The sequence below is a fragment of the Oncorhynchus nerka genome, linkage group LG18 (genome assembly GCF_034236695.1).
Source record: "Oncorhynchus nerka isolate Pitt River linkage group LG18, Oner_Uvic_2.0, whole genome shotgun sequence".
NCBI lineage: Eukaryota > Metazoa > Chordata > Actinopteri > Salmoniformes > Salmonidae > Oncorhynchus > Oncorhynchus nerka.
In genome coordinates this window covers 78,575,881-78,588,961 of record NC_088413.1, presented here as the reverse complement: position 1 = coordinate 78,588,961, position 13,081 = coordinate 78,575,881, and the positions used below count along the sequence as shown (strand labels likewise).

At 41.5% G+C, this 13,081-nt stretch overlaps 1 protein-coding gene across 1 annotated transcript; it reads right to left on the bottom strand.

Annotated features, from left to right (window-relative positions):
- Window positions 1-8,123: 8,123 nt before the first annotated feature.
- LOC135561588 (trichohyalin-like) lies at window positions 8,124-11,639 on the bottom strand. Its single transcript, XM_065003299.1, has 3 exons — window positions 10,117-11,639; window positions 8,724-9,291; window positions 8,124-8,571 (listed from the first exon to the last, which is right to left on the bottom strand). The coding sequence occupies exons 1-3, from the start codon at window positions 11,585-11,587 to the stop codon at window positions 8,547-8,549; spliced, it is 2,064 nt and encodes a 687-aa protein (XP_064859371.1). The 5' UTR covers window positions 11,588-11,639; the 3' UTR covers window positions 8,124-8,546.
- Window positions 11,640-13,081: the final 1,442 nt, after the last annotated feature.

Here is a 13,081-nt window from a genome sequence, read left to right as displayed (position 1 = left end):
GATGTATATTTTGTTTGTGAATTATTAAGTGATTAAAACTCATAATTCCGTTACCAAATTATACTATACTAGCGTATACGTCCAACTTAAATGGTTTGTCAAAGTTGGGAGCGGCAAGCACTGGGGCACTAACAAGTAGTGCTTTGGACTCAAAATGTAACGCCAGATTTCCTCCTCTTCGTCAGAGGTGTTAGAAGGATCGGGCCAAAACGCAGTGTGGTAAGTGTCCATGTTTTAATAGAATAAACTGAACATGACACAATATAAAATAACAAAGTGAATATTAACGAAACAGTCCCGTGTGGCACAAAGACTGACACAGGAAACAAACACCCACAAAACAACAGTGAAACCCAGGCTACCTAAATATGGTTCTCAATCAGGGACAACGATAAACAGCTGCCTCTGATTGAGAACCATATCAGGCCAAACATAGAAATAGAAAAACATAGAAAAACACACAGACTGCCCACCCAAACTCCTGACCATACTAAATAAAGACAAAACAAAGGAAAATAAAGGTCAGAACATGACAGCTCCGGACTGAGGGGCAGCTCCGGACTGAGGGGCAGCTCCGGACTGAGGGGCAGCTCCGGACTGAGGGGCAGCTCAGAACTGGCTGACGGCTCTGGCAGAGAAAACACACATAGAAAAACACAGACTGCCCACCACAACTCACGCCTGACCATACTAAATAAAGACAAGGAAACAAAGGTCAGAACGTGACACAAAAGCATAGCTACATTCCTTGGACCACTTAACTGGTACTTTGGGACTGAGCAGAGATGTAAGGGGGAACTACTACCGTCAAAAAATTCTTACAGAACGTACAATAGTACCCTACCATCCCCAGGAATCTGCACAACTGAAGAACCATAAAGCCCTGAGTTGATTATCCCTTTTATACCATGGCTATAATTTAACACATTTGCCGGTAGAAATGTGTTCAACATCCATTGAAGTAGCTAGCAAGTTTACTAGATAGTTACAGTAGTTGCCTTGGTAACCAAACAAACATACTTGCTAGTTTAGAGAACCAACACCAATAATGTTTTCAATTTGACTTCATTTGTAATGTCCAAAAGTCCAAACGTAATTACCGTGGATTGGAGGGAAGAGGTCTGTGAACCAATATCAGTTTGTTGTATTCATGAAAGTGGAAGCTACTGAAGTTTTAGGGAAACATTTTTCAGGTAAAGTCCATTCAAATTCATAAAAAATATATAAAGTTTTTAAAAAATACAGAAAGTAATTGACGTTTATTATGAGGTTCCTGAACCAATGATAGTTTCTTGCCAGCATTATACCACCCTGCATTCCGCTGCTGGCTTGCTTCTGAAGTTAAGCAGGGTTGGTTCAGGTCAGCCCCTGGATGGGAGACCAGATGCTGTTGGAGGGCCAGTAGGAGGCACTCTTTCCTAAAAGAGTAAAAAAATATCCCAATACCCCAAGGCAGTGATTGGGGACATTGCCCTGTGTAGGGTGTTGTCTTTTGGCTGGGATGTTAAACGGGTGTCCTGGCTAAATTCCCAATCTGGCCCTCAAACCATTTTAGTCACCTAATAATCCCCAGTTTACAATTGGCTCATTCATCCCCCTCCTCTCCCCTGTAACTATTCCCCAGGTCATTGCTGCAAATGAGAACGTCTTCTCAGTCTATTTACCTGGTAAAATAACAGATAAATAAATATAAATAAAACATGTATTCATTAAAGTAATATGGGGTGGAAGCTATTGACGGTTTAAGGAAGTATTTTTAATATAAAGTCAATTTAAGTTGGTAGAATATCACCAAAGTCAAAAATACAAACGTAACTGCTATTGATTGGAGGCATGAGGTCCCTGAACCAATCACAGTTAGTTTTACTCATGAAAGTCATATGGGGTGGAAGATATTAAGATTTGTTTTTATGTAAAGTGGATTTAAATTTATAGAAAATTCTTAAAGTGAGAAAATACAAAACTTGTTGTTGTTGATTGGAGGGATGAGGTTCCTGAACCAATAACAGTTGGTTGTATTCATGAAAGTCTAATGGGGTGGGAGATATTGATGTTTTAATGTATTTTTGTGTAAAGTGATTTATTTTACATTTAGTAGATTTTACAGAAGTAAAAAATATGTAACTAATTGCATTCGAGAGAAAAGGTCTCTTTACAGTGTCAAATTAGTTTGAGATCTCTGTCATGTCGTTGAGAAGGTATTGACCTTTTTCATTTACAGGCAATTGTATGCGATGCAGTTTTAAGACGGTTCCTTAACCCTCTGAACAGAGGATGGCACATTTTTAGCTACATTTCACCTCCAAAAAGGGAATATGACACCGAATTGTAAAAACAAGGGGTGTAACTTATACACTATCATCAGCCGATTTAGAGTATTACATTTATATATGTTTTTTTTTATTTAACTAGGCAAGTCAGTTAAACCTCTTAGCGTCCCCTGAGACGTCTGCGTCCCACCCAGCCATCTGGAAATGCAAATGCGCTACGCTAAATGCTAATAGCACTCGCTAAAACTCAAACGTTCATTAAAACACACATGCAGGGTACTGAATTAAAGCTACACTCGTTGTGAATCTAGCCAACAAGTCAGATTTTTAAAATGCTTTTCGGCGAAAGCATGAGAAGCTATTATATGATAGCATGCAACACCCCGAAATACCTGAAGGGGACGTAAACAAAATAATTAGCATAGCCGGCGCTACACAAAACGCAGAAATAAAATATAAAACATTCATTACCTCTGACGAGCTTCTTTGTTGGCACTCCTATATGTCCCATAAACATCACTATTGGGTCTTTTTTTTCTCGATTAAATCGGTCCATATATGCCCAAAATATCCATCTATGAAAAGTGTGTGATCCAGAAAAAAACACAGTTTTAAAACGCAACGTCATTTTTTTAAATTAAAAAAGTCGACGATAAACTTTCACAAAACACTTCGAAATACTTTTGTAATCCAACTTTAGGTATTAGTAAACGTTAATAATCTATCAAATTGATCACGGGGTATTCAATAGCTCCACGTCTTCAAATCATGGTCGGAAATCTCTCTTCCAAAACATCCTGTCGGAGACCGGAAGGAATGGGGTCTCTCTTCTTCGTTTGACCAAGGAACAACTCCCAGGCAATTGCCAAGACTGGCGACATCGTGTGGAAGCTGTAGGACTTGTAATCTCGGCCCCATCTAATTTGCTGAGCCATAGACAATACATGCAAGTGGCGCATTGATATTTTTTCCACTTTTTGGTGATCAGTTTTCCTTGGGCTTTTCGACTAAACACACGTTCTGTTATAGTCACAGCCGTGATTTAACCAGTTTTAGAAATGTCAGAGTGTTTTCTATCCACACATACTAATCATATGCATATACTATATTCCTGGCATGAGTAGCAGGACGCTGAAATGTTGCGCGATTTTTAACAGACTGTTCGAAAAAGTAAGCCCTAAGCTTAAGTGGTTTTAATTAACAACAAATTCTTATTTCCATCAACTAGCTAGGAACAGTAGGTTAACTGCCGTGTTCAGGGGAGGAATGACAGATTTTTACCTTGTCAGCTCGGGGATTCTATCTAGCAACCTTTCGGTTACTGACCCAACACTCTAACCACTAGGATACCTGCTGGTTACTGACCCAACACTCTAACCACTAGGATACCTGCTGGTTACTGACCCAACACTCTAACCACTAGGCTACCTGCTGGTTACTGACCCAACAGTCTAACCACTAGGATACCTGCTGGTTACTGACCCAACACTCTAACCACTAGGATACCTGCTGGTTACTGACCCAACACTCTAACCACTAGGATACCTGCTGGTTACTGACCCAACACTCTAACCACTAGGATACCTGCTGGTTACTGACCCAACACTCTAACCACTAGGCTACCTGCTGGTTACTGACCCAACAGTCTAACCACTAGGATACCTGCTGGTTACTGACCCAACACTCTAACCACTAGGATACCTGCTGGTTACTGACCCTACACTCTAACCACTAGGATACCTGCTGGTTACTGACCCAACACTCTAACCACTAGGATACCTGCTGGTTACTGACCCAACACTCTAACCACTAGGATACCTGCTGGTTACTGACCCAACACTCTAACCACTAGGATACCTGCTGGTTACTGACCCAACACTCTAACCACTAGGCTACCTGCTGGTTACTGACCCAACAGTCTAACCACTAGGATACCTGCTGGTTACTGACCCAACACTCTAACCACTAGGATACCTGCTGGTTACTGACCCAACACTCTAACCACTAGGATACCTGCTGGTTACTGACCCAACACTCTAACCACTAGGATACCTGCTGGTTACTGACCCAACACTCTAACCACTAGGATACCTGCTGGTTACTGACCCAACACTCTAACCACTAGGCTACCTGCTGGTTACTGACCCAACAGTCTAACCACTAGGATACCTGCTGGTTACTGACCCAACACTCTAACCACTAGGATACCTGCTGGTTACTGACCCTACACTCTAACCACTAGGATACCTGCTGGTTACTGACCCAACACTCTAACCACTAGGATACCTGCTGGTTACTGACCCAACACTCTAACCACTAGGATACCTGCTGGTTACTGACCCAACACTCTAACCACTAGGATACCTGCTGGTTACTGACCCAACACTCTAACCACTAGGATACCTGCTGGTTACTGACCCAACACTCTAACCACTAGGATACCTGCTGGTTACTGACCCAACACTCTAACCACTAGGATACCTGCTGGTTACTGACCCAACACTCTAACCACTAGGCTACCTGCTGGTTACTGACCCAACAGTCTAACCACTAGGATACCTGCTGGTTACTGACCCAACACTCTAACCACTAGGATACCTGCTGGTTACTGACCCAACACTCTAACCACTAGGATACCTGCTGGTTACTGACCCAACACTCTAACCACTAGGATACCTGCTGGTTACTGACCCAACACTCTAACCACTAGGCTACCTGCTGGTTACTGACCCAACAGTCTAACCACTAGGATACCTGCTGGTTACTGACCCAACACTCTAACCACTAGGATACCTGCTGGTTACTGACCCTACACTCTAACCACTAGGATACCTGCTGGTTACTGACCCAACACTCTAACCACTAGGATACCTGCTGGTTACTGACCCAACACTCTAACCACTAGGATACCTGCTGGTTACTGACCCAACACTCTAACCACTAGGATACCTGCTGGTTACTGACCCAACACTCTAACCACTAGGCTACCTGCTGGTTACTGACCCAACAGTCTAACCACTAGGATACCTGCTGGTTACTGACCCAACACTCTAACCACTAGGATACCTGCTGGTTACTGACCCAACACTCTAACCACTAGGATACCTGCTGGTTACTGACCCAACACTCTAACCACTAGGATACCTGCTGGTTACTGACCCAACACTCTAACCACTAGGATACCTGCTGGTTACTGACCCAACACTCTAACCACTAGGATACCTGCTGGTTACTGACCCAACACTCTAACCACTAGGATACCTGCTGGTTACTGACCCAACACTCTAACCACTAGGATACCTGCTGGTTACTGACCCAACACTCTAACCACTAGGATACCTGCTGGTTACTGACCCAACACTCTAACCACTAGGATACCTGCCGCCCCGGTAGCCTAGTCAACCTTGCATGTTCCGTTGAAGAGGTTTGAAGAGTAAAGTCTGAATCTTTAATATAAAACTAACTTCACCTCTGTAAAACACTGTATGATTAAATCATTACATTTTGATTCACCAATAAAAACGAAAAGCTCATCTTTTAATAATAATATATTCATCATTGAATCATCTTTGATTATAGTATTGTGGGTGGCTGAGCCGTCATTTAGGGCAGGTGGGGCGGAGCCACACCCGTTTGAGCCCCACGTGTTTAACAACAATATATATATGTTGCCTGTTTGCATGTTATTTTGGCATTAATATGAGTCACATATCAGTTTTCAAACAATGTAAAAACATTTTTTAAATCATTGAGTTAATAAAGCCACATACAGACATTGTCTCTTTTTTGCTTTCTTGAGTAAGGCAGCTCATAAATGCAGGTGTTTCAGCCCAGCTTAGTGCTTTCTGTGGTGGTGGGGCAGCCAGTGAGAAATACGGAGCGTAGGGGTTGGTAATGTTCTCTGGTTGCGCCGTGATTGGCTCAACATGATATTTTCTAAATCATAGCTACCAAGCTAGCAGTCATCATCATGCATCCAGTCAACAATCTCCTGGCAAATCCTTTTCAATCCTTGTCATATGAAGAGAAATTATAGATAAAAAGTATCAGTGCTCATCAACCTTTCCAAATAAACACAAAAGTTGGAAATCACAAATTCAACAATGAGTGGTTTGGAAGGAATCAGTGGCTAACTGCAAGTTTAACAAAGCAATCACTAGCCTGCTGTTCAACATGACTCTTGAGTGGTTGGAAGGTATGCTTCTCTATAAATGATGTAATATGCCTGGGAGTGTCATGTTCTGACCTTTGTTCCTTCATTATGTCTTTGTGTTAGTTTGGTCAGGGCGTGAGTTGGGGTGGGTAGTCTATGTTATTTTTTCTATGAAGTATTTATGTGTTAGTCCTGGATGTCGTTCCGTTGTCTCTGATTGAGAATCATACTTAGGTAGCCTGTTATTCCCATTTTAGTGGTGGGTGATTGTTTTCTGTCTCTGTGTCTTCACCAGACAGATCTGTTTAGTTTTCGTTCGTTGTCCCTGTTATTTTGTTTTTTGTGTTCAATGTTAATAAATTATCAACATGGACACGTATCACGCTGCATATTGGTCCGATCCTTCATACTCCTCGTCAGAGGAAGACGAATATCGTTACAGGGAGATATGCATACTGTATCTAAGAAAGTAATACTAAGTGTATGTTGTGTAGTAAGCTGTTAGTAGCCCATGTGCCTCACCCTAATAATTTTGTCCCTTTCCACTCTCATAACTTAGCCTACTGCTCTGACTTGATGGTGCACATGTAGACTATAGCCTGTTTTAGAGAAATGTAATCATCGAATATTGTACGAGCTTTCATTGTCTGCTTATATGCAGTTATGACTTGGTGTACAGGGAGAATACTGTAAGAATGGCCCATGTTCAAAATTCTGTCGCTGTACATTTCAAAAGTGCTGAACAAATGGTGATATTGACGACGTCCATCCTAGGTCTCTCATTGTCTTAATCTAAATTACAGATATCCTGTAGTCCACTCGTTGTCCCCTTGTGCCATAGTTTGTACATAAGCAAGTCAGCCATATCAGCTATGTTTTTAAAGGATTCTCTCCATGGTGCTGAAAAGAAACCTCTGCTGTTGGGACAGCTTTATGTAGACCCTAACAGTTTGTGGGCATCGTTTGTTAAAGTTATAGTGCAATTAAGGTATTGTTTAGTGTTGTGTTGTGTAGTGGCTTTGCTGGCATTCATCTAAAACATTTTGGGGAGTTTTCCCCACCATGATGTACATGCTGCAATCACCACTGGGTGGGTGAATTATAACACCACAACCCTGTTACCTATAGATAGACAGTCTAGAAATGTTTAAACTATTTACATGTGTTTGGTAAGCTTGCATTCCATTCCCCTGTCACATGGGGATCTATGGTTGATTCTAGATGAAATAGTCAACTCTGTTACAGTCAACCCTGTCACTTTATTTGGCCCTTAATAGGCACTTGCTATAGTCTGTATTTGTTACTCTTGAGATGGGAAACATGTTTTATATTAAGTTGAACATGTGCTCTTTATGACAGAATGTTAGAATTAGGTGAAATAAAAGTTACACTCCCCAAAAGGTACTCAATTGGTGGAATGACCCAATTACTGAGAGAGCTAACGATGCGTCTACTGTTGCTCTCTCCTCAGATTCTTAGAGAAGCTATTTCAATCTGATATTTCTCCTATGGTCTAAAATAGATGTGTATAGAGGACTCCTCTCTAATATAACATGTCACACATTGTATCAAACTGATGGAATGTTAGGTGTCTCATTGAAAGTCTAACATCTACCATGACTACTGGATGTTTCAATTCTAATAAATAACAAAACAATCCACACCGTAACAACAATATTGCTTTTTTACTAAATGCTTTTATTAAAGAATAAAACTTTGCTAACAAAAATGACATCATCAAACATCACTGGCCTGGTGGAAATGATCAGAGTTGCATTCAACTTGAATAAAGATGAGAAACTCTGGTCTGTGGAGCCACTGGTCTGAGGGGAGGACTTCTGTTTAAACCATTTCCATTTTTGGGATATTTTCTAGGACTGTAGAGGTGGGGATCAGAGATGAATTCAACTTGGATAAAGATGAGAATCTGTTCTGGGGAGGAGTGTCACTGACCTTCGATGGTTTGTTGCCTGATAAAGAGGATACTTGCTGGCTTGAGGAGACTAAAATGTTTTGAGGAGGAAATGTGGCTCGATGACTTAAAGAGGAGGAGGAATTATTGGGCGACACTTTTAATTACCAACGTAACCTCAGTGGAACTGTGGCTTCATTGAGTTCCAGCTCTAGGCAGACAGCACATCAGGAAGGCTGTAAGACATCACAGAGACAGGTAAGTATCTATATATTTACATGTGTGTTGCATGTACACTAAACCCTCACATTTGGATAATGTCACTTTTAAAGTGATGACATGTATATTAACAGTGTAAAACATGAATAGATGTTTAAACATTCTTTACCTCATCCTAATTTTCTTCCAGATGCTTGGCTTTTTCTTTGTCTTTGTCTTGGAGATTGGCTCTGATGTTTCAGCCTCTTCTGGAGCTTCTAGCTGCTGGCTGTCTGGCCCCCCCTGATGGTTCTCTGGCCCCTCCTGATGGTTCTCTGAACTCCCCTCCTGGTTCTCTGCCCATGCCTGTTGCCTCCTTGGCCCCTCCTGCTGGCCATCTCCAGATGCAACAGGCTCTTGGCTTACTTGTTGACCTGTCGCCCACCCCGGCAATTCCTGACCTTGGTTGTAGTCGTGGCTGTGTTGGGTGGTTGGACACCGGGTGATGTACTGGGTGCTGAACTTCTGTATTTGCTCATCAGCCTCCAGATTAATCTGCTCCAGGTACTTTTCCTTCATCTTCTCCCTCTCCTCCTTCAGTTGTTGATGAGTGTGTTTTTTAAGCAGGGACCGCTCTCTCCACTGCTTGTTGAAATCCTCCAACTTCTTCCTTCTCTCCTCAGCCTTCAGCAGCTCCTTCCTCTTCTCCCTCTCTCTCTCTGCCCGGGTCATGGTTAGCCTTATGGGTCCAGGGATGACTGGAAGGGGAGAAGAAGTAGAGTTCTCATTCAACTTAGTGGATCTGGTGTCAACTTAAATGTAATGGACACAGGGAATTAGGAATAGAAAACACAAATGGATCTCAATGATTCTTTACTCTTCTCATTTGAGCATGGCATGGAATTTGTAAATAAATGTAAATAATTCCCATCCCGAATTGACCTGACCCAAAGTTTAACACGAGTCCCAAATGGCACCTATTCTTGGAAAAGTGCCAGGGCCGGCCCTAGGCATATGCGATTGCTTAGGGCCCCATGGCAACTAGGGGCCCCCTGACCCCCCAAAAACCTTTCCTGGTCAAATTACCCAGGGGCCTTGAACTACAGTGAGCCCCCATTAATTTTGTTAGTCAATTTCATTCAGATATTATCTTAACATGCCATAAGTCATGGCAAAATGTGTAAAGTTGAAGGAAATAGATTTCAAAACAGCTAATTCTTCTCTCCACCCCATGGGAAAATGTGTAGATTTGCAGCAAACTTGCTTAAAAAATGCAATATGTTCTCTACGCCCCGTTGCAAAGTGTAGATTGTGAGGAAATGTAGTCAAAAACCTGAACAAAATGTTTCTTAGGGCCTCAAAAGGCTATGATTTTTAGACCAGGGTCATTGAGATCCAGTTGAGTTTTCCATTCTAAATTCCCTGTGTACATTACATTTAAGTTGATACCAGATCAGCTTGACCATTTTGGACAGTAGTTTTATATTGAAACAATGATGCAACATGATGACTGGTGTGGAACGTATGTGTGTAGAGGAGACTACAGAGGATGATGTCATAAGCAGAGGGAAAACAGGTCTTACCTATGTGGACGATCTTTTCGCCCTCCTCAGCTTCTCTCTGACAGGTTCTCTCTATCTTTTTGAGGTTCCTCTTCTCCCACTTCTTGTTTACCCAGCCCACAGCTCTCCTTCGGATACTTTTATCAGGTGGGAGAATGTCCTCCTTGTCATCTTCCTTCTCCTCCTCCTCTTCAGTGTCCTCTAAGTCACCCCTCTTGTACTCAAGGATCTCCCTTCTTTCCTCTTCCGCCATCTCTTTTTTCTTTACCTCTAAAATCTTCTCTCTCTCTCTGATTAAAGCTAAATGGCCTTCAAAGACTCTCTTTCTCTGCTCCTCTCTCTCTTCCTCTCTCTGCCTCTCCTCCTCTCTAAGTCTCAACATTTCTTTCTGTCTAGCAATTTCAATCTCTCGTTTTCTATCCTGCTCCTCTTGTTGTCTTGCCCTCTCCTGTTTTCTTTCCATCTCCAGCCGTCTTTCCTCCTTCTCCCTCCTGATTTGTTGTCCTCTTTCTATGTGTTCTCGTTCCCCCTTCAACACTTCTAACCTCCTCTCTTTACGCCTATTGAAGACTTCCCGTGCTTTTGCTTTAACATTAACTACTACATGTTTCTTCATGCTTACTTCCTTTCCTCTCTCTTCTCTTTCCCTGTACTCTTCCTCTGCTTTCTTAATCACTTCCTGCTTTTCTTCCATCTCTCTCTCCTGTTCTATCTCCAGTTCATTCTGTCCCTCAATATTCCCCAAAATATTTTTCTGCCCCTCCTTTCTTCTTCCTGCTTCCTCCCTTTCTCTCATAATCATATTTTCGTTCTCCATCTCTTTCTGTTGCTGATCTCTTAATTCCATCTCTCTCTGATTCTCATTGTCTTTCTCCCTTTCTTTCTCCTTCTCCTTTTGTTTCTGTCTCTCCTCTTGTTGTTGTCGTCTGTGTATCTCTTCTATCTCTCTCTGTCTCTTGTTCTTCCTCTCTCTTCCCTCCTTCTCCATGTCAATTTGCTTCTGTTTCCATATATCTTCTTCTTGATCTCTCTCAAACGATCTCTTTCTCTCCTCTTCTTGTTGTCGTCTCTCTTTCTCACCCATCTCTCTCTTTCTCTCTTTCTCACCCATCTGTCTCTGTCTCTCTTCTTCTCTTTCTTCCTCTTCCATCTCTATTTGCTTCTGTTTACATCTTTCTTCTTCAATCTCTCTTTCAATCTCTCTCTGTGTCTCTTCTCTTTCCATATTTTTCTGTCTCTTCTCCCTTCTCTTTCTTTTGATCTCTCTCTGTCTCTCTTTCTCCCTCTCTCTTTCTTCCTCTTCCATCTCTATTTGCTTGTGTTTACATCTTTCTTCATCGTTCTCTCTTTCAATCTGTCTCTGTCTCTCTTTCTCCCTCTCTCTTTCTTCCTCTTCCATCTCTATTTGCTTCTGTTTACATCTTTCTTCTTCAATCTCTCTTTCAATCTCTCTCTGTTTCTCTTTCTCCCTTTCTCGTTCTTCCTCTTCCATCTCTATTTGCTTCTGTTTACATCTTTCTTCTTCAATCTCTCTCTGTCTCTCTTCTTCTCTTTCCATAATTTTCTGTCTCTTCTCCATTCTCTTTCTTTTAATCTCTTTCTGTCTCTCTTTCTCCCTCTCTCTTTCTTCCTCTTCCATCTCTATTTGCTTCTGTTTACATCTTTCTTCATTGTTCTCTCTTTCAATCTGTTCTGTCTCTCTTTCTCCCTCTTCTTTCTTCCTCTTCCATCTCTATTTGTTTGTGTTTACATCTTTCTTCTTCAATCTCTCTTTCAATCTTTCTCTGTCTCTCTTTCTCCCTCTCTCTTTCTTCCTCTTCCATCTCTATTTGCTTCTGTTTGCATCTTTCTTCTTCAATCTCAATCTCTGTCTCTCTTCTTCTCTTTCCATAATTTTCTGTCTCTTCTCCATTCTCTTCCTTTTGATCTCTCTCTGTCTCTCTTTCTCCCTCTCTCTTTCTTCCTCTTCCATCTCTATGTGCTTCTGTTTGCGTCTCTCCTCTTCTTCTCTCTCCATCTCCTTCTTCTTCTCATCTTCTTGTTGTCTCTGTTTTGGTATTTTCTCCATTCTCTTTCTTTCTACCTCTTTCTGTTTGTTGTGCTCACCCTCCATCTTCTCCTCCATGTCCATTTGGTTCTGTTTCCATTTATATTTGTCTGTTTCCATATTTTCTAATTCTATCCGCTGTTCCTTGATTTTCTTGAAGACTTCCTCCAATTCAGACATCTTTTTGTCATTGATGAGGGCTGTCTCCATCTCCATCTCTCTCTCCACTCTATTTTTCATCTCCTCTTCACTTCGTCTCCAATCATTTTCTCTCTCTCTGTCTCTATCAAATGTTCTCTCTGGCTCAGTCTCTTCTTTCAATCTAATCTCTTCTTTCATTCTCACAACCTCTCTGTCTAACACTAGTACATTTTGGTTAACCTGTTTCACTCTCTCATTCTGTCTTCTAAACGCTTCTTTCGCTCTTTCAAATTTGATTTTGTATTGAATCTCTTTTGTTGTCATATCTTCTTTCAGTCTCTCAACCTCTCTCTCTAACTCTTTTACCTTTTCGTTAACCAGTTTGACTTTCTCATTCTCTCCAATACGCACGTCTCTTTCTCTTTCAAATATGATTTCCTTCTCAATCTCTTTCAATCTCTCAATCTCTCGTTCTAACACTTTTATCGTTTCTTCTGCCTGTTCCACTTTCTTCTTCATTTCTTGTCTTTCCAATTCTGCTTTTCTCACCCTTTCCATCTCCCTTTCTCTCTCTCTTTCCCTCTCTCTTCCTGTCTCAATAGGTTTGTGGTTCCAGGCCAGTCTTGGTCGCTGATCCTCCATGACTTTCTGCCATAGCCTCAATCTCTCAATCTCTTGCTTCATTTTAAAAGGTAAAATTAGTGATAATCTATGACCAAGACATACTTTCAAAGGATTTGCAGAGAACGATACACAGCAATACAACCTAGAACTAGGTAATTGAATCAAACACTGGAC

What these genes read in the sequence shown, in the direction of transcription:
- LOC135561588 (XM_065003299.1), bottom strand. Translation starts at nt 11,587, where the DNA reads ATGGAAGAGGAAGAACGAGAAAGGGAGAAAGAGAAACAGAGAGAGATT. An exon ending in CGAAAAGATCGTCCACATAG is followed by an intron (nt 9,292 to 10,116) that starts GTAAGACCTGTT and finishes CTCCCCTTCCAG; the next exon opens with TCATCCCTGGACCCATAAGG. An exon ending in TGGAAGAAAATTAGGATGAG is followed by an intron (nt 8,572 to 8,723) that starts GTAAAGAATGTT and finishes GATGTCTTACAG; the next exon opens with CCTTCCTGATGTGCTGTCTG.